At 51.4% G+C, this 23,764-nt stretch overlaps 1 protein-coding gene across 7 annotated transcripts in view; it reads left to right on the top strand.

The window, feature by feature from the left end:
• TBC1D22A (TBC1 domain family member 22A) overlaps window positions 1-23,764 on the top strand; it is a gene marked incomplete at both ends in the record, with an annotated part of 318,925 nt that overhangs the window by 88,899 nt on the left and 206,262 nt on the right. For 5 of the 7 annotated variants that reach the window (XM_080706394.1, XM_080706392.1, XM_080706395.1 and 2 more), the window contains 3 exons: window positions 10,332-10,402; window positions 18,801-18,929; window positions 21,574-21,636. In XM_080706394.1, the coding sequence (XP_080562520.1) occupies window positions 10,332-10,402; window positions 18,801-18,929; window positions 21,574-21,636 (263 nt within the window). The remainder of the gene's footprint in view (window positions 1-10,331; window positions 10,403-18,800; window positions 18,930-21,573; window positions 21,637-23,764) is intronic. The other 2 variants (XM_080706390.1, XM_080706393.1) reach the window with 2 other exon arrangements.

Below are 23,764 nucleotides of genomic sequence, written 5' to 3'. Positions count from 1 at the left end.
TCTTTGCTTAGTTGTCTGCTGGATGGAAAATCTTGTTTCTCTGGTTCTGGTGTGTGTTACCTAATTCTTCTTTGTAGTTAATCTCTTTAGGTATTTTCTCTAGCGCTGGTTTTGAAGACATAAATTCCTTCAGTTTCTGTTTGTCATGGAAGCTTCTTATTTCCCCATCTAATTTGATAGATAGTTGTGCTGGGTAGGAAATTTTTGGCTGGAAGTTCTTTTCTTTCAGAGTTTGGAATATGTTACTCCAAGCCCTTCTGGCTCTCATGACTTGGTTTGGGAAGTCTGGAGTGATTCTAATTGGCTTGCCTCTGAATGTCACTTGGCCCTTTGTTTTTGTTGCCTTTAAGATTCTCTGCTTGGCTTCCACATTGGTCCTCTTGACAATTATGTGGCGTGGGGAATCTCTTCTCTGATCCTGTCTAGAGGGAGTTCTATACGTTTCCTGGACCTGTATATCAATCTCTTGCTCTATGTTTGGAAAATTTTCTGCTATTATTTCTTTGAAGAGATTATTGATCCCTTTGGTTTCACCTTCTTTTCTCTCCTCTATTCTGAGTATTCTTAGGTTAGGTCTCTTAAAATGGGCCCATATTTCTTCAATGTCAGATACCTGCTGTCTGGGTTTTTTTTCCCTGAGTTATAAATTATGCGTTCGTTTTTGGAGTGATCATCTTCAAGGAGCGAGATTCTATTCTCCATGTAGTCTAATTGATTGTTTATAATTTGAATTGAGGCCTTTACCTCAATGATTGCATCCTTTATGTCTTTTAGACTCTCTCTAAATTCTTTTGGAAGGTCCTGTATTAGTTCTACAGTTATATTCCTGATTTGATCTTCTGGAGATCTCTGAATTTCTGTGTTATCAGGTTCTGATAATATGGGGTTGTGGGCATTCATTGCTCTATTGTTGTTCCTCTTTCCCATGATTTCAGACGTTTGTGCCTTCCCTGGGTCACTACGACTTCACTTAGAGTGCTCTGTATCTCGAGTCTGTGGTAATCTCTGCCATCGCTACTCCTTCACTGGGTTGGACTGCAAAATCTCAGACCCAGGGAGATTGATTTTATCAAAGTCCCTAGGCGTGCAGTACAGGGATTTCCCCTTTAGGGGCCAGAATTTCACTTACGGTTATTGTGCGTGTTGATCAGGAGCTTTTGAGGACGTGGTGAACTCGCTGTTACTGCTGGCAATATGGCGCTGCTGTCTTGCCCTCGGCCGTGAGGCTGGAGCTGCTGGCAATATGGCGCCGCTGCCACTCCCTCGGCTGTGAGGCTGGTGTATTTGTTTTCTGGTTTTGAGCTCTGTTCTGAGTCCCTGGGAGGCGTGATGAGCTTGACCACTGGGAGTTTTAGACGTTCTTTGTGTTGAAAGAACTGCTGAATTACACCCGAATGATCCGCAGCTGCTCACTTCAGCTCCTTGTTTCCCTTTCCTCTCTGGAGCCTGGTGCTGTGAGGGAAGATGGTGCCGGTGCGGCCCTGCTGCTGCATTGCGGGCTTGATTTCTGGTCTCTGGTTTTTCTTCTAGTCTTTTTTGTCTCCATCCCTTGTGCTTACATTTTTAATTTCTCTTCTAATGGTGTTTTCTGGCTATGAAAAGCGCTGATTTTGTTGCAATAGAGATTGTGTTTTAGCAGGGCTCGTAAACGCTGCTTTTCTTGGTCGCCATCTTCCCAGAAGTCCCAATTTCTTACTTTGAAACAGGGTCTTGCTATTTTGCTGAGAGTATCATTATATTGCCTGAGGCTGATCTTGAACCTGTGTTCCTCCTGTCTCAGCCTCCCAAGTACTGGGATTATACTGGGATTACAGGCCTGTGCCACCACACCTGGACTCAGTCCCTAACTTGAATCTCTACTCTAATTGGCCTTTTTTAGAGCCTTCTTGGTTGGCCAGTTTTTGCCCCTTAGTGAGGTTTTTGTGGTTCGGCGGGGCCATCCCGCTCTTCCCCCTAGGGAGCTGTTCCCTGGCTGCCCTCTAGATGATTCTTGGAATCTGCACACACCTGTTGTTCTCAGGAGTCAGCTCCTGGGAGGGGTTGAGGCCTCGTTGCATCTGGTCTCCTGAGGCTCTTGTGCCCCAGCCTGGGCTGTCCCTGCCATGGTCATCCTGGTACACCTGTCCTGCACCTGATCGCCCAAGGCCACTTGGCTCACGTCCAAGACAACGTGTTTCCGAGGACGGCTCCTCTGAGCGCCCCCAGCTCCTAGGTCCCCTGCCTTCGTCTGCCTTGCCATTTCTAATCCACACCACGTCGTGCAGAGCTGTGAGCAAGACCCTCTGCGGTGCGAACTCCTGTGGGTGCTGCGCCCTCCAGCTGCGCTGCCTGGGCCCCTGGGCCCCTGGGCATAGACTGTACTTGATTATTTAGGGGTCAAATTGCATTTGTTGCCAAAGCAAGCCATGTGCTTAAAGGCACTCATGCAGCTGCACCCTTCCCCTTCCCGCCCCACCCCAGCCCTGTTGTTACTTTTCCTTGATGTTTATAAACACTGTGCTAATTGTGCAGATCTTAGTCCCTGTGTTTATGGATGCTCTCCTCGGTTCCCTCCCTCTCCTTCCCCACACTCCCAGTAACACCAAGCCGGTTGTTGGTGAAGCGGGGATGCGCAGTGCTCTTGAGACTGTGACCCTGGGTTGGGGGACAGAGCTGCGGGGCCACTGTGCAGGAGCACCTGTCCTGTGCAGCGTGTTCTTGGCGTAGTCCTTCCGCTGTGGACCCCAGCAGAGGTGTGTGTGTGTTTTACTCGGCTCTCAGCAGCTCTTTCCTGGTGTCCCCTCCTTCAGAAAACACACCCGCGGTCTTTGGTGGCGCCTGTATCAGAGCGCCTTTCACTCATGACCCTGGTGGACACCGGCTGCGCTTGTTAGATTTCCCACTCGACGTTGGGAGGCTGGGCCTGTGGTTCCTTCGGGCTGGCTCTGTGCTGGCCCTGCGAGGCCCACTGGATGTGTAAGTGTGTGGCTGGCTCAGCGCGGGGGTTTCAGTGGCCATGCCTCTGGATCTGACGCGCAGGCTCCTAGGAGCTGCTGGTCGGGTGGCACTGTTTTTTAAGGCTGTCCTGCCTTTGGGTGTTTTTGCAGACTCTGTGCTGGTGAACCCAGCATTTTGTTTTAGATACTGGGAATTGAACCCAGTCCTTCTACCTCTGAGTGTCACCCCAGCACTAATTTATTTTGAAGCACATTGTTAGTTGCTGAAGTCTCGCTAAATTGCTGAGGCCGTCCTCAAACCCGTGATCCTCTTTTCTCAGCCTCCCAAGTACGGGGACTATAGGCATGTGCCACCATTACTAGGGATGGAACCCAGGGCATTCTACCTCTAAGCAATACCCCAGCCCTATTTTGTATTTTGAAATAGGGTCTCATTGAGTGGCAAAGAGCGTCACTGAGTAGCTGAGGCTGGCCACGAACTGCGATCCTCCTGTCCCTGCCTCCTGAAGGCTGGGATTCCAAGCTGCGCCCCCACGCCCGGCTGCGCCCAGCATTTAATCTAGACCCATGGAAGCCAAGTGGCTGTGTTCTGTGTGCATCGCCCACTTGCATTCAGTGTTTCTCCCAGACTTTATTTCTGCACAAGTTTTTAAAATGTCAGAATTAAAAACCAGTTAAAAAAGGACAAGTGTTAGAAAAAATAGCTTAAATTATGGGTTGATTTTTCTGTTATTCTTGGCTTTCCGGAAAAGGTGCTTATAATTATGAGTTCTTTGCATTCGCCATTTTGTGTCAGATTTCTGGTTCAGTCTCAGATGTGATATTTTGCATCCAGTTAGAACGAATGAGTCCTGGTTGCTAATGAGTCCTGGTTGCTGTGCAGCCCGGGATCGCGGAGCGTGCCGACTGGCAGGGCAGCCTGTGCTCCTGCATGTGCGTGGCGTGCCCTGGTTCACACATGCTTCCCACGACGCCTCTGTGTTTGTGTTTCTACGGCTACCCTGCCTTACGTCGCAGGGCGTCCAGTGTTTTAGTAGGGCAGACAAGGAGGTGTCCGCAGCATCACCGGTTGCCTTTCACCAGGCTGACCTTGACCCAGGCCCACTGAACCCCAGCCGGTGTGTGTCCTGTCGTCAGAGGGCCGCTGTGACGACCTCCGTGGCGGCTGTCTGAGGAGGAGCCGCCCCACTGCGGGCTGTGACTTGTGGTTGTGGTGCTGTCCCAGAAGAATGCTTGCCTTATTTTTGAAAAAGTAAATTTACCATTATAGAAAAAAGAACGTTATTTCTCAGCCTTTTCTTTTTGCATATTTAACTTTTTCTTAATTTTTGCCTTGGAGCACCAGTGGTTTTACTGTCTGATTCTAAGTGCTGGGCCAGAAAGCTGAAGGAAGGTTATCTCCGTGTATTTTGCCGAGAACACCAAAGCTCTGGGCCAGTCATGAAGAACAGAAAGAGTGCTTCTGGGGACCGGGGAGCCCAGGATCAAGGCGTCTCACCGCGTCCTCACGTGCTGCAGGGTGGACGGGAAAAGAGACAAAGGCTGTGTCCTCACGTGGCAGGAGACGGGGAGTGCAGACCTGGGCGGGAGAGCGCCTTCCGCAGTGGACTGACCCACCCGGGGTCCTCCTGACCTAGACACCCCAGCCCCTCCCAGCATCGGCGCCTGAGGATTTTTGCCGACACTGGATCTTTCGGAGGAGACACGAGCATTCAAATTACAGCTAAAGCCAAAGATAAGCATTAGACATAAGGACTTGGGTAGCTGAAAAGAAAAGGGTAGAAAATGATACGCCGTGCAGACACTAATCGTCAGAAACCCAATTTGCTTATAATCACATCAGAAGAAGACCTCAAGACAAAGAAAGAGGGCTGTTTCATAAAAGCATCAATTCATTACGCAGATAGACGAGCCCCGAGTGTGTGCGCACCGCCAGCTCTCGGCGCGGGGAGCAACCCTTAGCAGAACTAGAGAGATAGACACGTCTGCACTCAGACACGTTGAGCAGCCTCCTTGAGCGATTCCTGAACAGGCAGATTAGAGATGCAGGAGAGATTAGGAAGGTGTGAATTGCACTGTCAGCCCCCATCCAGGTGCTTCACAGACCACCACAGCCACCAACTGCAAGGACCGGCACGCTCCCCACGTGACCACCCAGCCGTAGTAGATATTGAAGGGTTGAAATGCTTGAAATTAGAAATCGGTAATGATAAGATACCCAGGAAGCCCTCAAATATTTGGAAACTAATCTTTATACTTCCAAATAACTAATGAATTGGAGAAAGCTTAAAGGAAATTAGAAAATATTTTGAACTAAATGCTAATGTGACATATATCAAAACCATGTGATGCAGATAAAATGGTCCTTGTGGGGGGGGGAATTATAGCTCTATATGCTTATATTAGAAAAGAGAAGCGCTTGGGAGGTGGAGACAGGAGGATCACACAGGTTCGAAGCCAGTCTCGCTGGCTTAGGAGACCCTGTTTCCAAATTAAAAAAAAAAAATTAATAGGTGCAGTACCACCAAAAAAGAAAAAAAAAAAAAGAAAAAGAAAAGAGAAACTGGGCATTATGGTGCAAGTTTGTAATCCCAGTACTTGGAGGCTGAGACAGGAGGATCTTACAGGTTCGAAGACAGCCTCAGCCACTTAGTAAGGCTCTTAGCAGCTTAGCCCAGAGGTAGAAGGCCCCTGGCTTCCACCCCAGTACCAAAAAAAAAAAAAAAAAAAAGAAAGAAAGAAAGGAAGGAAGGAAGAAAGAACAAAAAGAGCTTCAAATCAGTCACTAATCTTTTGCCCTTCAGAAAGTCAAGCCAAGTAAAAGAAGGGAGATGACTTAATGGAGTAAAACTCAGTAAGCTGGGATATGGATAAGCAAGACCTGAATCAGTACAAGTTTTTTTCTTTTTCTTTTTTTTTTTTAAAGAACCAGAGACAAACATCTGGTTAGACTGGCCAACAACAAAAAGAGCAAATAAAAATTACCAGCGGCAGAAACGTCAGAGGGGCCTCACTCCAGGTCCCGCAGGCATTAGGAGCCTTGTAAAGGGCATTATTTACATGTTTATGCTGATATAGTCTAAAGCCTATGTGAAAAACCCATATTCCTTGAAAGACACACCTTAATTAAAAAAAGTGATACCAGCCGGGCGTGGTGGCGCACACTTGTAATCCCTGTGCTTGGGAGGCGGAGACAGGAGGATCGCGCAGGTTTGAAGCCAGCCTCACTGGCTTAAGAGACCCTGTTTCCAAATAAAAAATATATAAAATAGGTCTGGGAGTGTAGCCGGAGGTAGAAGGGCTTCCAGGAACCCTAGTACCACACACACACACACACACACACACACACACACACACACACACACAAAGTGATACAAAGCTGGGCATGGTGGCGCACGCTTGTCATCCCAGCGTTTGGGAAGCTGAGACCGGTGTTCGCAGACACCTCAGCTACCTAGTGAGGCCCTCTGCAATTCAGGGACACCCTGTTTCAAAATAAAGAATAAAAAAATCGGGCAGGGGCTATAGCTCAGAGGTCGAATGCCCCTGGGTTCCACCCCTATACCCGCAAAAAAAAAAAAAAAAAGAAAAAGTAATACAAGAAGAAACAGAAAACTTTAATATCCCTATATTGATTTAAAAATTAAATTTGCAATAAAATTAGCCTTCACACAAGGACAATGCCAGGGCCTGATGGCTTTCTTCACTAGTGAGCTCTAGCAAGCTGCTGAAGAAGAAACACACAGGTCCTCCAAGAACCCTCCACAAGTGAGCAGGGACAAACCCTCTTCGGCTCACTTTTTCAGAGTCACTTGTCCCTGATACCAAAGCCTTGCAAAGATACCAGGAGCAAGGGGGGCTGGGGACCAGTGTCTGTGATGAAAACAAACAGTTCTTAAAAAATGTTAGAAAATCGGCGCTTGTCTGAACCCACGAAGGGTTAGCTGCTGTGTTACAACCAGGGAAAAAACTGGGCAGAACTTTTGAAACAAGTGTTTTCAGACCAAGGCCAGCAGCCAGTGCTGGGCTGTGGTCTGAGACAAGGGGCACGTTGCAGTTATCCGGGCTGGAGTTGGAGGCAGCTTCCAGGCTGCGGCATGGGTGGGGGAACCTGGCGTTTAACTGAGGGGAGGAGTTGGGAATGGGAGCTTGGGAGCAGAGGTCTGGGGAGGAGGGAATTTTGAGGAGAAAGAGCCCCAGGCACCTGCAGAGGGGGCCCACTGACCTGCTCAGCAGAGTGGTGAGATTTCATGGGCCAGGGATGTCACCACAAAGCAGTCTGTGGACAGTTTCCAGAGCGGCGGGAACTGAGTGCTGGAAGGGACGCGTGTGGGAGTCCGGTGAGCCACCTGTAAGGACCTGGAGGAAGCCTTCCTCCCATGATGTCCTCCAGCACGCTTACTGGAAAGGGCAAGGTCACGGCCGGCAAAGGAAAAAAGTCCTTGGACCTGATTCTGGAATTGCAGAGGTGATACGCTGACACTTGGCGCTTTAGTGTTCAACCAAAAACCGAGGAAACAGGAAAACATCATCATCAGAAGGAAAGTCGGTCACCAGAAACAGACTCACGATCAACAGTGAAACCGCACAGCACAGTGAAAGATGGCCAAGATTCTGGCCTGCACTTGACGGAGGCGTGGAAATGGCTGATGAGCACATGACAGTCTGTTTATTTGCTTAACACCACTGCTCGTCACAGAACTGCTAATTGGAATCGCTGAGGACTGCTTAATGCTTGCCAGAACGGCTCTAACGAAGAAAACTGACGCTGCAAAATTTTGACCCCGATGTGGGGCAGTTCAGCTTTGGGACATTGCTGGGGGTAGTGTACAATGCACAAGCACTTGGAAGAACCTTTTTTTTTTTTTTGCAGTCCTGGGCATGGAACCCAGGGGTTTTCCACCTCTGAGCTACACCTCCAGCCTTATTTTTTATTCTTTATTTTGAAACAGGAGCTCACTGAGTTGCAGAGAGCCTCACAAGTAGCCGAGGCTGGCCATGAACCACGATCCTCCAGTCTCAGCCTCCCAAATACTGGGGTCATAAGCGTGCACCACCATGCCCTCCTTTTTACTAGAAAGGTGAACATATATCTCCCGTGTCACTGAACAGTCGCCCTCCTTCATATTTGCCTAAGAGAACTGAAAACTTTCCCACAAAACATGTATCTACAGGAATGTTTGGAGCAGCTTCCTGGTGAAGCCTGTACCTAACCCAGAGGCTCTCGAGCTGGCCATGTGTAGACATGGTGGTAGAGTCTCAGTGCTTCTGCTGGTTCCTGGAACATGCATGACTTTCATGCATACATTTTTGAGCAAAATAAATAGGAATATTGTTTATCGCACTAGTAATTACTGACACAAGATTATTACTGCGTATACTGTTTATATGGATACAAGGACAAGCTAGTATTTAGATATCAAGTGGCGATAGATACCAGTAGGTGTTTAGGCCAGGCTGGGGCAAGGAGCACTAGAGAAGGGTGATCTGAACGTTCTACATCTTGCTGAGGGCTACCGTAGTACAGGAGGATTCGAGGTTTGAGGACAGCTTCAGCAGTGTAGAGAGACTCGGCAACCTAGTGAGACTCTATTTCAAAACAAAAATAAAATGAGCTGGGGTATATGTCAGAGGTAGAATGTCCCTGGGTTCAGTCCGCAGTAAAAATAAAATTATACTCCAATTTATAATATTTACACAGCCAGCCAGCCAGCCAGCCAGCCAGCTGACCTGCCTCCAAAGAGGTGGATGAAACACTTGTGCCTCTGTCTCTCCTGGCACTTACTACGAAGCAATTGCAAGGTACAGGGTGAGGACGGAGTCATGGGCCCTGCCCTAGGGGGAGCGCCGGCTCTGCTGGAGGCATTGAGGCTGGTGATCAGGACCGCGCTGCCCATGGCGGTAGGCAGGTTGGCCCCGTGAAGAGGCATGGGGGTGGTGGTCTTACACCTGGGAGGACTTGGACTTGAAAAGCTGGAGGTGTAGCTGCCCAGGACGTTTGCAGCGCTGTAGAGACAGGAGGGCACACGATGCCCGGGAGGCTCCCCGGAGGCGGGCTGTGCTACCAGAGCCTCATAGGCGCCGACAGGAGCCATCAGTGCATTGAAGGCACTCAGTTCCTCTGTGGCCTTGGTCAAGGCGCTTAACCCCTCAGACCCTTCCTGTTTACCCAGTGGTACCCGCAGCCCTAATGAACCCAGGCATCTCTGAGGACCCAGGAAGGCAACGTTGAAATCTCCTTAAGCCCAAGCTCAGAGCTAGAACCTTGTCTCACCCTGCGTATTCAAGAGTTTCTACTTTTTGCGAGTTTCTTTTAATGAGGAAGCAGGTTCTGAGAACATTAATAAGTGAGCTCTCTGCGTTTTCTTCATAAATTGTGATCAGAAAGCCAGAGCTCTGCAGAGGGAGCGGCCCCGGGAACACGCTCGGTAAACACTGTGCTATTGGTGTTCCGATATTAAGTTCCTGCATTTCATAATGTCCTTAGGGAACAGGGGATGATTTGATATTTTCTGAGATTGCCGCAAAATGCAAGTTATTGCTGTAGCATTGCCCAATTACTCTGTACTTATTTTACTTAGACTTTAGTAATTGGAAATAGATGAGATGTCAGGACATTGTGTTTTGCTGATTATATTACCCAAGTCTTCTCTAATCAATTCTTTCATTCCAAATATCCATCATGGCTGCAGGCTGTTAGGAGAAGAACCTTATGGAGGATTCCTAGGGGGAATGAAGGAAATAATGACTTTGGTCTCGGGGGCTGCACAAGTGTCGGTGCCTCTGCACATTCCCCTGAGCCCCCTAGCCGCCTGGGCATGAGGACGGGGCAGTGACGGGGACACAGGGTCAGACAGAATCCAGGGTCCATTCTCCACCGTGCTGCAGCCCCCTCTGTGCCCTTCCCTGACCTCTGCATCACTGCCGAGGGAGGAGCAGGCCTCGTCCGTCCCAGGGACACTTGGGGACACTCTGCAAACGCCTCCCAGGGTGACGTCTAGCTGGGTCATCAGAGGGGGCCTCCCAGGGTGACATCTAGCTGGGCCATTCGAGGGGGGCCTCCCAGGGTGACGTCTAGCTGGGTCATCAGAGGGGGGCCTCCCAGGGTGACGTCTAGCTGGGTCATCAGAGGGGGCCTCCCAGGGTGACGTCTAGCTGGGTCATCAGAGGGGGCCTCCCAGGGTGACGTCTAGCTGGGTCATTAGAGGGGGGCTGCCCCTTCTCTTGTGTGATGACAAACCATCGTCCTCTAAGCCCGACACCCCTCAGGTCTGTTTGGGTTCCATCTCCGGGCCCTCCCCTCAGGAACACCGTGGGGATGTGCTAAGCACTGGGGAAGTTTGCTGACCTTTTCTAAAACCTGTTTTTTCTTGTCCCTTTTATTTTTGTCAACAGAGGAATTAAGGAAGCTGAGCTGGTCGGGAATCCCTAAGCCGGTTCGTCCAATTACGTGGAAGCTTCTCTCAGTAAGTCCGTGTGCCTCTCGCTTGCCCAGCCTCCTTCCTGCGAGCACAGCTGCCCGCTGCCCACTGCTCAAGTAGTGGCCTGCCAGCCCAGCCACTGTCCTGTCTGGACTGCCTGGGGACAGTGCTCGACCAGGCTAGAGATGGTCGATGCCTATCCTCTGCATAATTTCAAGGTTGATTTGACAAGGCTGTAGGAAGTGAGGATGGGCAATAACTTGTGACAGCTGTATTCTTTTTCTCTGATTTTTACTATTTAAAAAATTGTTATAATCTGCTCAAACCCGTGATAGAAGTATAGTATAAATTATTCGGCTGAGTAGCTGAATTAAGAAATTGGTGACACAATTTTTTTTTAAAGTATTCGTAATGCTGTTAGTAAAGAAAAATAAAAAGACTAAAAGACAAAGTCGATGCTGGAAGTCGTTTGTTTCTGTGATGGTGAGCAGAGTCAGGCCCCTCAGCCCGGCTCGGGAGCGCGTCTGGAGGCCTTCCAGAGGAGCCGGTGGGTACTGGTTGTGGTCTCCCTGTTCTCCTGGCTTGACACAGGAGTGAACTGGGCCCTGCCCAAAATTCCAGCATGGTTTATAGACAGCTTTCTTCAGTTTTCCTTTTTTATTGTTTTTGGAGAAAAGTCATTAGGGAATGGTAAGTGTCTCCTCTAAATTGGGTCTGACTTCCAGTGTTTAAAAGACTCTTTCTTGCTAATGAGTCTTAATAAATTCGCTGCTTAGTACTTCGCAATCCTAAATGCAGATTCAACTCTCAACAGTGAATATTTATTGATTAAATATTCTCTTGCAATTAAAATTAGACCTGCTGTGATTGCTTATATTTTTATTTTATTTTTTATTTTATGCGTTTGCATCTAGTTTTCTTAATGTCCTCCAAGAGGATGTTACAAGCTTTTCACGTTGGTTTGTAGGAAGTTCTGGTGAAGATCCCTGAACGGTCCCTTTCTCTGAGGGATGTGCGGGGCCCGGGTGCACAGTCCTCTGAGTGTTTTTGTACTGTTCTTTTCTTTTAGTTTGGAGTCTGTGCACTTTCCTGATGTGCTGGCCTGGGTGATGACCGTGTTCACAGGCCCTGGGTGTCAGAGGGCAGGAGCAGCAGGGGGAGGTGGGCGTCCACCCTGCTGATGGAGATGGAGGGCACAGACCTGGGCGCCTCTGCAGGAGCACTGGCAGTGCCGGCCAGAGAGCACCAGTGTTCTCAGGCACATCTGTGTCAATGCCAGGGGACTGTGCTTGGGAGATAGTCCAGACCAGACACTGGGCTGCGCCTGGGGCCGGGACCACAGCGGCGCTCTCCTGGATGGTTCAGGATGTGCGGGACTCGTGTGTGGACCATGGAGCGGTGTGGGCCAGGGTGAGGGCCGAGGAGACTTGGAAATGTAGTCTCTACGGCCATTGCGGGAGGAGGCGGAGGCCAGTGACACAGCTGGACGGTGGTGCTCATTCCTCTTTGGGGACTGGATTGGTGGGTGAAGGAAAGCTAAATCTCAGGCTGGAGTGTAAAGCCTGTCCTTGCAAAGTGGGCACCAAGGAGAGGGGCCGTTCCAGGGAGGCTCACACTCTCAACAGTGCCGGGCAAGGCTCCTTGGGACGGTGGCATCTCAGCTGGGCTGCCAGTGTTTGCTGGGTGAGGGAAATGGGGAGCTCCCAAGATTTAGGGGTGCAGTGGTGTGGACAGGAAGGCCAAGGTTGGGCAAGCTGCCCATCAGGCGCCATCGGGGGCAGGTGGTAGGAGCCACGGGAGGGGACCAGGAGGAGGCCGGGTGCGTAGTGGCCTCCCAGCCCCCGGTACCTGGGCTTTGTCCTGAAGGCTTTGAGCCGGGTGCTGAGGCTGCTTCTCGACTTGGAAGACCCATAGTGTGGTCTGCACAGCAATTCGATGGAGACTTATCGAGCACTGTGTGTGTTTCAGGAGCCGTGTTTGGTTCAGGGAGGGAGAATGAGCAAGTCCCAGCCCCTCTGGGGCTGCAGACTAGAGGAGGCTGCCTGCCCTTCCTACGTCCCCCAGGACAGGCCTAGGGCCTTCCTGTAGCACCCGTGTCCTCGGGGCACCACTTGCCCCCTTCTTGAATGCTTGCTGCATGCCAGGCTGGGCACACGTGGGCTCCATCGGCGCAGAGAGCTTTCCCTGGGGCTGAGGCAGGTAGATCATCTGCAGCTCTGCTTCAGTGTCTGGCAGGGCGAGCAGCCGCCATGCCCGGGACTGGCTCTTGGGAGGTGGTTAGAGCTGGGAGAGGGCTGGGAAGGGAGTGGAGGGGCCAAGGCCACAGGAAGTCCCTGGCCCTCTTCCATTGGAGTTGCTGACCCAGGAGCCTCTCCCGAGCCTCCTTCCCTGTCCAGTGGCTGCTCGTGGGCAGCCAACCCACAGGCTTCCTGTGATCCGAGGTGCGGGAGCATTTGCAGGAGACCGTCACCCGCCCGAGTCCGTGAGCTTTTCTCATGCCTGCCTCGGCCAGGCCCTTTGCAGATCTGGGGGTCATGAAGGTATGTGGGAGAATGGCGGAGGGAGAACCCAGCAAGCGATTCGAGCTGTGGAGGTGCAGGAAGGGGTCTCTCCAGGAAAGCTGCCTGTGGGTCATTCTCTGAGTCCCAGGGATTTGCCTGGCTTCCTGTTCAACAGCCCCGGGACGTCGCAGACCAGTGCCTAGGCCATGCAGCAACCTGGAATGTGGGCTGGATCCGGGCATCGGGGGCACCGACTGCTGTGAGCTTGGAGCCTGTGCATCCTGGGTGCACAGAGCCGCAGCGACGGTGGGCCGGCCCTCACCTGGGATTGTCTGTTCTGGTTGCTTCTTAAGTCACCTGTCAGCTCAGGAAGTACTGTGCTTCCTTGGGACCTTGTGTTTAGGTTGTAGAGTGCTGTTTTAGGACACTCAGGCTCCACCAAGGACAGGACCAGGGCACGAGCTGGCCAGGAAGCGTCATGAAAGCCATGCAGCCCCCTGACGGCACCAGTCCTGGGCGCTGGACTGGGGGTCAGGCTGTGAGTGGGTGGGACGTGGGATGCAGGGGTCCCTCCCGGTCACTCAGTCCTGCCAGGACAGAGAAGGAAGAGGTCATTGCACGTCTAGATTAGAAAGACAGGCGACCACAGCTTGTTGGACTGTGAGCCCAGCCCGGCACACGGGTGGCTGTCCCCATACGTCTGTGCTCTGCCATCAGCAGGATCCGGGGTCCTGGAGAGGTGTTACTGCCAGCGGATGAGCAGGAGGCACGGCTCCTGCTGGTTTTGAAGGAGTAACAGGTGTAATCTGGAATACTCCACCAAACCACCAGCAGTGCTATTTCATGTTTAAATTCCGTGCAGGCAGTGTAGCACCTTTTTAAAAAATTAGTGCTGTAGAGAATCATATTTTCGACTCTCTTTTAATAACTGTTTCAGAAACATCGAACAAAAACTAATTAAACATTTAACATTTATGCTAGTGAGTATGATGGTTAAAATGATAAGCAAAACCATGGTACCACCGTATCTCCTTTCAATACGTGGAGGTGGCTTGCATCTGAGCGTGGTGGGAGGGCGCACGCTGATTTTCGTGTCATCGGGACAATTTAGCTGTGAGTATATGCATGCATTGTTTTACATTTATGATTAGTGTTTTTATAGCATGCTAATACAGCAATTAAGTTTTCTGTAGTTCTGTCATTTAAAATTCATTGCATACTTGGATCTGTTTCATTTGCATAATTTCCAGTCTTGCTTAATTATCGAAGGCCGCGCGCGCATGCCTTTCTTTAGGCGCAGGGCCGTGGGGCGCGTGGGGCTCATCGCTCGCGACCTGATGCCTTACTAATCTGTCTCTGTAAGTTAAGATGTGGGGCTAGGAAGCATTCCCGGGGTCACTAAGCTTCCCCGAGGAGCCTCTGGGGTCAGAGGCGCGTCGATGTCGACACACTCCTGCTGACCGCTGGTGGCCGCTGGCCTGGCATCGCCCGCCTGCCACCGTCTGCTGCATGCAGCGCCCTGCTTGGGGTCTGCAGGGCTTTGCCTGGGCCTTGCTTGGCCCGGGCCGCTTCTCTGTCTACCTTGTGCCCAGTCTGTCCTCCTCCATCTTCTCCAGGATCACAGCAGACCAAGCCAGGAAAGCGTGCTGGCCCACGTTTCCTCCTCATACACCGTCTCAGGCTTCTGTCTCCCTGGGGCCCAGCACACTGACGTCATTGATTCATTCAACAACGGGTCTCCAGTGTCTATTGTCAGAGGGCTCAGTCCTTGGGGATGACTTTGAACAAAGGGAGGAGAGCACTTTCTGATGATTTGAGAGGAAGGGGAAATTGAATGGGCGGAGGTGATGAAAGTTGCCGTAGAAAGAGCCTCAGAGCCGGGCGTGGGCACAGCTTGGAATCCCAGCACTCGGGAGGCTGGGACGGGAGGACGCAGTGCCCTGACAGCCTCAGCTACTTAACGAGGCCCTTTGCAACTCAGTGAGACCCTGTTTCAAAACAAAGAATAAAAAGTAAGGCTGGGGGTATAGGTTGGAGGTAGAATGCCCCTGGGTTCCATCCCCAGTACTGTTAAAAAAAAAAAAAAAGCGCGTCAGGCAGGCTGAGCAGGAGGCCGCGAGGGGCTGTGATTGGGCGGCTCCGAGGGGCCGGAAGGCGGAGGGCTGCTTGTCCCCGTGGTGTCTGTACAGGCGCGCTCAGCTTGCCGCCGCTCGCCTGTGGGATGTTTTTATCATCCGCGTGCCCTCTGTAGTCCTGTGCTGAGGGCAGCGTGTGGATCAGCGGCTGCCTGTGTTGAGCGCAGTCCAGGATGCCGTGTTGTTCACGACAGCCTAGCATCTTGTGTGTGCAGCAGTGACGAGATGGCCTGTGTGTGAAAAACAACCTGTGTCTGGAACGCCCCTCCATTATCAAGGACACACGACTGTACTTCAGTACCTGCTCGTTAGAAACTTGAGTGCCGTGATCCAGGTGCATCCGAGCAAACGTGTGTGACTAGGTGATTCAGGCTACAGAGCGGATGCTCGGGGCATGCCCTAGCTGACCTGCGTCCAGGTAGCCGAGGGCATGTGTCTGGATTCTAGCAGTAGCCTTGCTGCCGCGGCCTGGCAAGCCTGAGTGCCGATGTTTTTCAGGTCAGCTTTGCATGGGGGACCTGGAGCTCGTGGTCCCTCTCGTGGTCACAGGGGGCTGCCATGGCTCCAAACTGCCCTTATTCACTGTGAGTCTCACAGCAGCCAAGAAAAGCCCGGAGACTGGCTATAATGCCTGCACTGGCTCACCCCTCTGCCTGGGCCTCTCGGCCACATGGCCACTGGGATGGTGTAGCTGTGGTTCATCCTGGTCCAGTCCCATCCTGGAGGAAGGGGCTCCCACCTGTACCACATGGATTGAGAAAGGAGACATGGCTTCTGGAACATCATCAGGGCTCTATAAATGAAGGATGAATACACTTAGCTGGAAACAGTGATGTCTACTGCGGATGTGGAGGCACCCTGTGGAGACATTTCTCCATTCACTCATCATTCAAACATGAACTCGCACAGTCAGAGCCTGCCTGCCTCCCTGCCTCTGCCTGCTGCGGCTGGCGCAGTGTGGGGCTGCCTCTGATGTTGCTTCTGGGCAGGTGCTGCTCAGCTCGAGTGACTGGCCCACCTTGGGAGCCTGGTGACTCCACCGTGAAGAACTGACCAGTAAAGAGACACCGGAGAGGAGGTAGCCACGGCTTTACAACCTCTGGGGAAAAACAAGGCAAAAGTCTTCCTCATACAGAACACAGGAAACGGTGTAGAACACTGTTATCAATTGGACTTAAGGGAAATTTAGAACTGGTACTGTGTGAGACATGAAAAGACAGCCAGAACTCAAGAAACTCAGCACTGAGAAAACAAATAACCCAATCAAAAAGGGCAAGTGAACTAAATAGACACTTCACAAAAGAAGAAATTCAAATGGCCAACAAATATATGAAAACATACTCAGTCAACATCATTAGCAATCAGAGATGTAAATCAAAACTACCTTGAGATTTCACCTAACTCCAACTAGAATGGCAGTCATTGAAAACACAAACAACAACAGATGCTGGCGAGGATGTGAAGTGGGAACTCTAAAAGATTGTTGGTGGGATTGCAAATTAGTGCAACCACTTTGGAAAACAGTATGGAGGACCCTCAGAAGAATAGGAACAAACTTACCATATGATCCAGCAATACCGCTTCTGGGTATCTACCCAAAAGAAAGGAAACCAAACTACCAAACGAATGCATGCGTTTCTGTGTTCATAGTCACACATTTCACTATTGACAAACTGTGGAACCAGCTAAGATGTCCGTCAACAGATGAATGGATTACAAAACTATGGGATATGGACACTGGAATTTTACTCAGCCATAAAGAAGAACAAAATTATGTCATTTACAGGGAAATGTAATCTCACTTATGCTAAGTGAGATTAGTCAGTCACAAAAAGTAAGAAATCGGATGCTCTTTCTAATATGCGGAAGCTAGGGAGAAAAGGGGTCACAGGAGGAACTCGAGACGAAGAAGGAGAAACCATAGAGAGCAAATAAAGTGACCTGCCTGGGGGGAGGGGGGGGGAGAGGGAAACTCCCTGACGTCCATCATGCACATTCACAGATCAAAGCCAATCACTAGGCCAAACATGAGCCGGAGGGGGTGAGGGGCGGGAATTGGGGAAGGGCTAATTGACCGTGTGCCTGTGTGCCTCCACCATCTTCATTAAGATGTATGAATACATGCACCAATAAAAAGAAGGAAAGGAAAGACAGCCACAGATGGGGGTATATGACTATAATGTATGTATTAGAAAAAATATAGAATGTATATGAAGTTCAGAAAATCCTTTAAGAAGATAAACAGCATGATTACAAGGTGGGCAAAAAGCCAGGCGTGGTGACACATGCCTGTAATATCATTAGCTGGGAGGCTGAGATGGGAGGATGCTGGGCTCAAAGCCAACCTCAAATTAGCAAGACTTTACTTCAAATATAAAAAATTAAAAAGGGCCGGGGGTATGGCTTGGAGGCAGAATGCCCCTAGTTTCAATCCCCAGGACCTGAATGGATGAATGAGTGAGTGAATGAATGAGTGAATAACTAAATCACTGTGGCCAAAGGTTTGAACAGATACTTATCTGAAGGAGAGATGTATTAGCTGCATGAAAGATGCCCACTGTCATTAAAAGCCGGTACCTCCCCCAGCAGCATGGCTGATAGTTAAGAAGATCCCAGCATAAGTGCCGGAGGGAAAATGTGTCTGGGATTCTCTTACATTGCTGGTGGGGTGTACAATGGCGTGACCTTGTTGGAAAACGATCCTGCGGTTCCTTAGAATACTGACCGTACCCCTACATTAGGACCCAGTAACTCCACCTCGAGGTATTGAGCCATGAGAAGTCAAACCTTGTGTGCTCTGAAATCTCGTGCAAGAACATCCATAGCAAGCTTTGCGCATAGAGGCCCCCGCCTGGACACAGCCCAGGTGTTCCCCACAGGTGACCGGCTTAGCAAGCCAGCATAGCGCCATGGCGGGATACAGCTGTTGAGTCCTGCGGCAACTGGGCTGAACCTTAAGAGAGCGTGTGCAGAGTGCACGTCCCGGGGATTCTGGTCGGGGCCTCTCTGGTGAGGAGGCGGACAGGCTGCAGAAGCGCCCGGCAGCACAGGCCAGTCCAGCTCTGCATCTTCCTGGGTACGGGAGCCATGCAGCCGATACCCTGGGCAGAACTCACAGAACCAGCTGAGAATGAGCACGTTTTAATCTTTACTTGTGCATCAGTAATGCTAATTTAAAAGGTAGAAACAAGGAGAAGGGAAACGCCAAGAAGCAGGCAGTCTGCCCTGGATGTGGCGCTTCCTGGCCACCAGGGCTGCCTGGCCTTTATGAATTTAGGTCCCTGATGTACTGCCACTGTGGCTGGCGAGCGCCCACGAGCCTTTGAAAAGTACTTGTGGATTTGCCCAAGTGCACCTGTAACGTGTGTGTGTGAGAGAGGGAGGGGTGGGAGGGAGCTCTGAGAGAGAGACTGTTCAGATTCTTAATTCCTTGTGGTCTGTGAGACAGCTGGGGTTGCATAGGTGGTGTGTGTGTGGGGGGTGTGTATTGGGGATTGAACCCTTGCACACACGAGGCGAGCACTCCTTAGAAGCTCAGGTATCCCAGCCCCGCACAGGCGCTGCTGGCCCTTGTCTGGGGCAGTGTCCTGCCGGGTGGTGGTGGTGTGCAGTTCCCTGCACTGACCTGGCCGAGGGCTGCCGGGCGCTGCTGGCGTGTGTCTGCCAGTGTGTCAGCCAGCGCTTCTTCTCTGTCTACGGCTCCCCCGGCCCATTTGAGATGGGGCCGTTCTATTCCATAGCTGTAGCTGAAGCCCTGTGAGCATGCACTGGTCACATACATACATGCTGGTTCTTCTTCTCACCCAGGGTTACCTTCCCGCCAATGTGGACCGAAGGCCAGCTACTCTGCAGAGAAAACAGAAGGAGTATTTTGCCTTCGTTGAACACTACTACGACTCCAGGAAGGAAGAAGCGTACCAGGACACATACCGGCAGGTGGGTCTCCCTCCTCCTCCTGTGTCGCTACAGGAGCGGTGACCACTGGCAGGAGGAAGGTTTTCATCTAACCTGGCTTGGATTGGGTCACAGGTCTTTATTTTCTAATAGACAAATACATTTTGTGAACCAGCAGCAGATTTCCTCTAATGGTAATTCTGTGCTTGCTGCAGTGCCTTCTACACAAGTGCAGACGCAATTGGATTCGGGCCTTGTGGAGGGGGTCCTGGGGACTGAGCCCTGGGCCTCGCAACCCTAGGCCAGAACTCCGCCACCGAGCTCACCCAGCCCTGAAAAGGGCATTTTCAATTGGAGTTACAGAATCGAGGCTGAACAGGAGCAGTGCCCCATGCTTAGCTCTTGGGTGATGGTGGCTGGATGTTTTGTGTCTCGGCAGGTGTTGTCTGGGAACTCAAGGCTGTTCTTGAGGGGCCAGGCCAGGCTTTGGTCAACTGCACCATGACAGAAACCCGCTGGGATGGAAGGTGCCGGCGTCTGTGGCACGGCTCGGCTGGGATGTAGATAGACACGAGGTGTATCAGTCATGAATTGTGGGCGGGGCGCACCTCCGTGCATAGCCAGAGATACAGCCGGCGGATCGTGTTGCTCCTCAGTTCAATAAAAAACGAGTGCAGTTACATTTTCCTGAGCAGCCCGTCTGCAGATGATGTGCATCATGGGAAAACCAATTAAAGTTGATTTACAGTTCACGGCACCTCTAGAATGTGCTGACAGAGGAGTGCTTTGAGGACGTCATGATCCCCGCTCTTTCTACTCTGTGGGATTCTGGATTGGTTTCGTGGCCATCTCTGAGTTGATTCCTGAGCCTTTCCCTTCGCCGGCCGTGCTTCAGGGTAGAGGGGCATTGCCAAGTTCTCTTACCTCTGATTGGAGTACCCATGACTGTTTGTCAGTTTGGTGTAGATCTGTTAGAAAGGTCTGAAGCCGGGCCTCGCCTGGGGTTCACAGCTAGCGCTTCTCCAAGCCAGCTCCTCAGGACTAGTCGGGTGCCGCAGCCGGGGAAGGGGCACCGACCGGCTAAGAACAGGCCAGTGGGAAGGAGCCAGCCCCGCCCCTGCGCTGCCCACCCGGAGCTGGCCAGTCTCACCCCAGTGGCTCCTGGCCATGCTGGGCTGCCCCCAGTTCCTCTGGGGCTCATGGATTTCAGGTCATGTTTGGATTTGGGTAGGGGAGTCCTGGTAAATTTCTCCACATCACTGTTGTTAGCAAATGGACAAATCTGTTGTTGGAACCTGTTTCCAGGGAATTTTTACTCCATAAGACGTACAGAGGCTGCGACTGACATGCTTCTGCAGGGTTTGCCAAGCGTCCTTCTGTTAGGATCCTCTAGACGAAGAGTTGATCAGAGACAGGCCGCACACGTTTACCTACCTATGTGCAGGAACAGCGAGCCGATGCTGTCTTGAGTCTCCACTGCTTCTCAGTTAACGTCGCGAGGAGGGCGTGAGATGAGGCGTGCTGGGCTTTCCTGTCCACCTTACTTCTTGGAAGTGGAGCAAATGAGCCTCTTGAGCTGGCAGCCTGGTTTTCTTGCTGCCGCAGGCTGCGAGGCCAGGCAGAGCGGGCCCTGCCCGCCCCCTCTGGCGGCCCCGGCATGCCCACACCTGTTTTGCCCTTTCTTCATTGGCTGGTTGTGCGTTTACCGTTCTGCTGAAATCGTAGTGTCCAAGCTACCTGGAGCTGGTCAGAGTGAGAAGCCCGGTGTGCTGGTGCGTCTTCCCTCTGTGGGTCAGTCTACAGATGGCCACGGCCTCTGCCCCTTGCCCAGGGCCAGCCTTGAGGGGCTCCCTCCCTCAGTGCTGGCAGGCTGTGAGGTAGGGAATGTGTGCTGTCCTGTGCAACCCCAGTCCCCGGGATGTTAAGACTCCTCCTGGTCCTGGGCAAGGCTGGCTCGCAATGACCCAACTGGGCAGCGCTCTGGTTTAAGATGTGCACGCTTCTCTCTGCAGGGCTGTTGTCCTGGAGGAGTGGCGGTGACAGAGAGCTGGCTGCTGGGGGTGTTCTGGTGGTGGTGGGGCCGGCCGTGAGGCCCGCTGTTCCCGGGTTTCCGTGTGGGTGCCTCTTGCCCCACGAGTGTTCGCCTCTTCCACGTGGGGAATGGTGTTGCAACTCGTCTCAAGGTGGCCAGGCGGGAGGCTGCACACATGGCTGACTTTCTAGTGCTTCCTCTGGAAGCCGTCCTGGATCCCTCGAGGACCTCGTGATGGAGCGGGAAACCCGCTTGTCTTCTGGACGGCGCTGTCACGGCCGAGACCCTGCACACTATCGATGTACTTGGATTGCTCTCCGTGTCAGAGGCTGGAAATCAATGTTTACTAATTGCTATGGATTATGTTACTAAAGAGCTGAGGGCCCGCTCTCTTCCTAATCACGCAGCAACACGCGTGGGCAGGGAGGCATCACACAAGCCTGTCATCCTGGGACGGGGCGTGCCCCGGTCAGATGGGAGGCTTGGATACCTCGCCCACGGCAGATCCTGGTAACAGTTAGTGTCCCCAGAGAGAGCGGATTCAGAGGCAGAAGGAGTAAGCTTGCCATGAAGCTCTGGTCTTTTAATCATAATATAGTGTTTGAGATCATTGTCATTTTTTAGAATAAATGTGTCTTTCTCTCTCCTCTCCAGATCCACATAGACATCCCTCGGATGAGCCCCGAAGCGTTGATACTGCAGCCCAAGGTGACAGAGGTAAGCAGAGTGGTGGCCGGGAAGTCCCTGCTCCTCAGGGGCTCCTTCCTGTGCTGACAGGGCAGCGGGGATGCCTGAGGGCTTCTCCCAGGAGCAGAGGGTGGCCAGCATCTGGGGACTTGGCTCTAGTGGATATAATTGCTGGTAGGAATCGCTAATTGTTCATTAAATTTTTTTTTCTGTGTAATATCTATTTACAAAAGAATTTATCCTCCTGTCTCAGCCTTCCAAATACTGGGATTACAAATGTATGCTACCATGCCCGGCTGTCCTATTTGATTTTGAAACAGTGTCCCTGCTAAGTTGCTGAGGCTGGCTTCAAATCTGTGATCTTCCTGTCTCAGTCTCCTAAATACTGGAATTACAGTGCCACCACATTGGGTTCACTTCTCGATCCTTAAATTTATAGGGCTGACACTGGGGATTGAACCCAGAGGCATTCTACCTCCACGCTACACCCTCAGCCCGTTTTGTTTTGAAACCTGGTCTTGCTAGGTTGCTGAGAGTTTCGCTACCTTCCTAAAACTGTTCTTGAACCTGCGATCCTCCTGTCTCAGCCTCCCAAGTACTGGGCTTAGAGATGTGCACTATCATGCCGGGCCCTCATCTGATATTTAAATTTCCCTCACTTTATTTGACCTTTTTCCTGCCGATGGCCGTGGGAGCTGTTCCTACTGTTTTGCTGTTGGGATCAGGGTGGCTGGAACCACCCACGTTTATACAGGTGCCCGCCGTGAGGGTTTCTCTGAGGCGTTTGAGAGGAGCCTGGTAGCTGCGCCGTCAGGTGTGTGCTGGTCACTCCTCATGGTGACGTCAGTGTGCTTTCCAGGGTGTTTTGCTGCCGAGGCTCCCCTGCAGAGAGTCGGGGTTCCTGCAGTCCCACGCCTGGCCAGCTCCTGACCTTACCATGCCTCTCGAGTTTTGTTGCTCTGCTGGATAATCTTAGCGTGCACCTAGTGCGTCATCTCTTCTGTTTGTGGGCATCTCCCGTGCTCTCTCCTCTGGGAGATGCCTCTCTCTGTCTTTGGCTCGTTTTCCTTTGGGCTGCTGACCTAGCGTGTGAGTGTGGTTGATCTCTGTATGTATGGGCTTCTCACTGGCAGCGCTGTGTTGCAGACATCTTCTTCCAGGCTGTGGCTCTTGTCTCCCTTGCTTCCTGGTGGCTGTGGATGATGAGAAGTCCCTTGTTTTGTGTAGTTGAACTTGTCGCTCTTTTCTTTTGTGGTCAGCACCGGGAGGCTTCACTTAAAGTATCATTCCTAGCCGGGCATGGGGGCGCACGCTTGTAATCCCAGCGTTTGGGAGGCTGAGACAGGAGGATCATGCAGGTTCAAAGCCAGCCTCAGCTACTTAGTGAGACCCTGTTTCCAAATAAAGTATAAAATAGGTCTGGGAGTATAGCCCAAAGGTAGAAAAGCCCCTGGGTTCTACCCCCAGTACCACGAAAAAAAAAAAAATAAAGCATCGTTCCTTGGCTAGAATCATAACGGCATTCTCCCCTTTTTTATTCAGCTAAGGGTTTTTCCCTTCATGCCCCCGTTTTGCTTCCCTGTACTCGATGGCTGTGTCTGCAAGAGCAGGCAGGCCCGGCTCCATTGCGCGCTGCGGCTTCCTCTGTGTTTGCGGCAGAACTTTAGCTTTGTGTGGCTGTTACGTTCACACCCGCCGGTTTGGCTTCGCAGTCTTGTCCCAGTGTGCGGACGGCTTTCCCCAATGCCGTCCTGATAGCGAGGTTGGCTTCAGTGTGTCACTCTTTGGCAGGGACTGCACACCCGTCCCTCCTCTTCAGAACCGACGGGAGCTCGCCTTTGCTTGTCTACACAAGTCTCAGAGCCAGACTGCCAGGATTCGTTTTGCTTTGCTTCCAGTGTCCGCTGGACTTGTGATTGGAAGTGCGCGGGGGTCTCCAGATCCATTGGGAGCCTTGACATTTTTATGAAATGTGGTTTTTGATTTTATGAACATACCAGTTCCCCAGCTTTTTAGGCCATTTATAATGCCTTTCAGCAGACATTGAATTTTTTTCTCAAAAAGGGTCTTGCAGATATTTTATTAGACTTCTTTCTAATTATCTGGTATTCTGTTGCTAAAATAAGGGGTATTTCTGTAAAGCAAGATTTTCTTACTG

Source organism: Muscardinus avellanarius, assembly GCF_963383645.1.
Source record: "Muscardinus avellanarius genome assembly, chromosome: 11".
In the NCBI taxonomy this organism is placed as follows: Eukaryota; Metazoa; Chordata; class Mammalia; order Rodentia; family Gliridae; genus Muscardinus; species Muscardinus avellanarius.
Note: the sequence above shows the minus strand (reverse complement) of the source record. Positions and strands in the feature narration are given on the sequence as shown.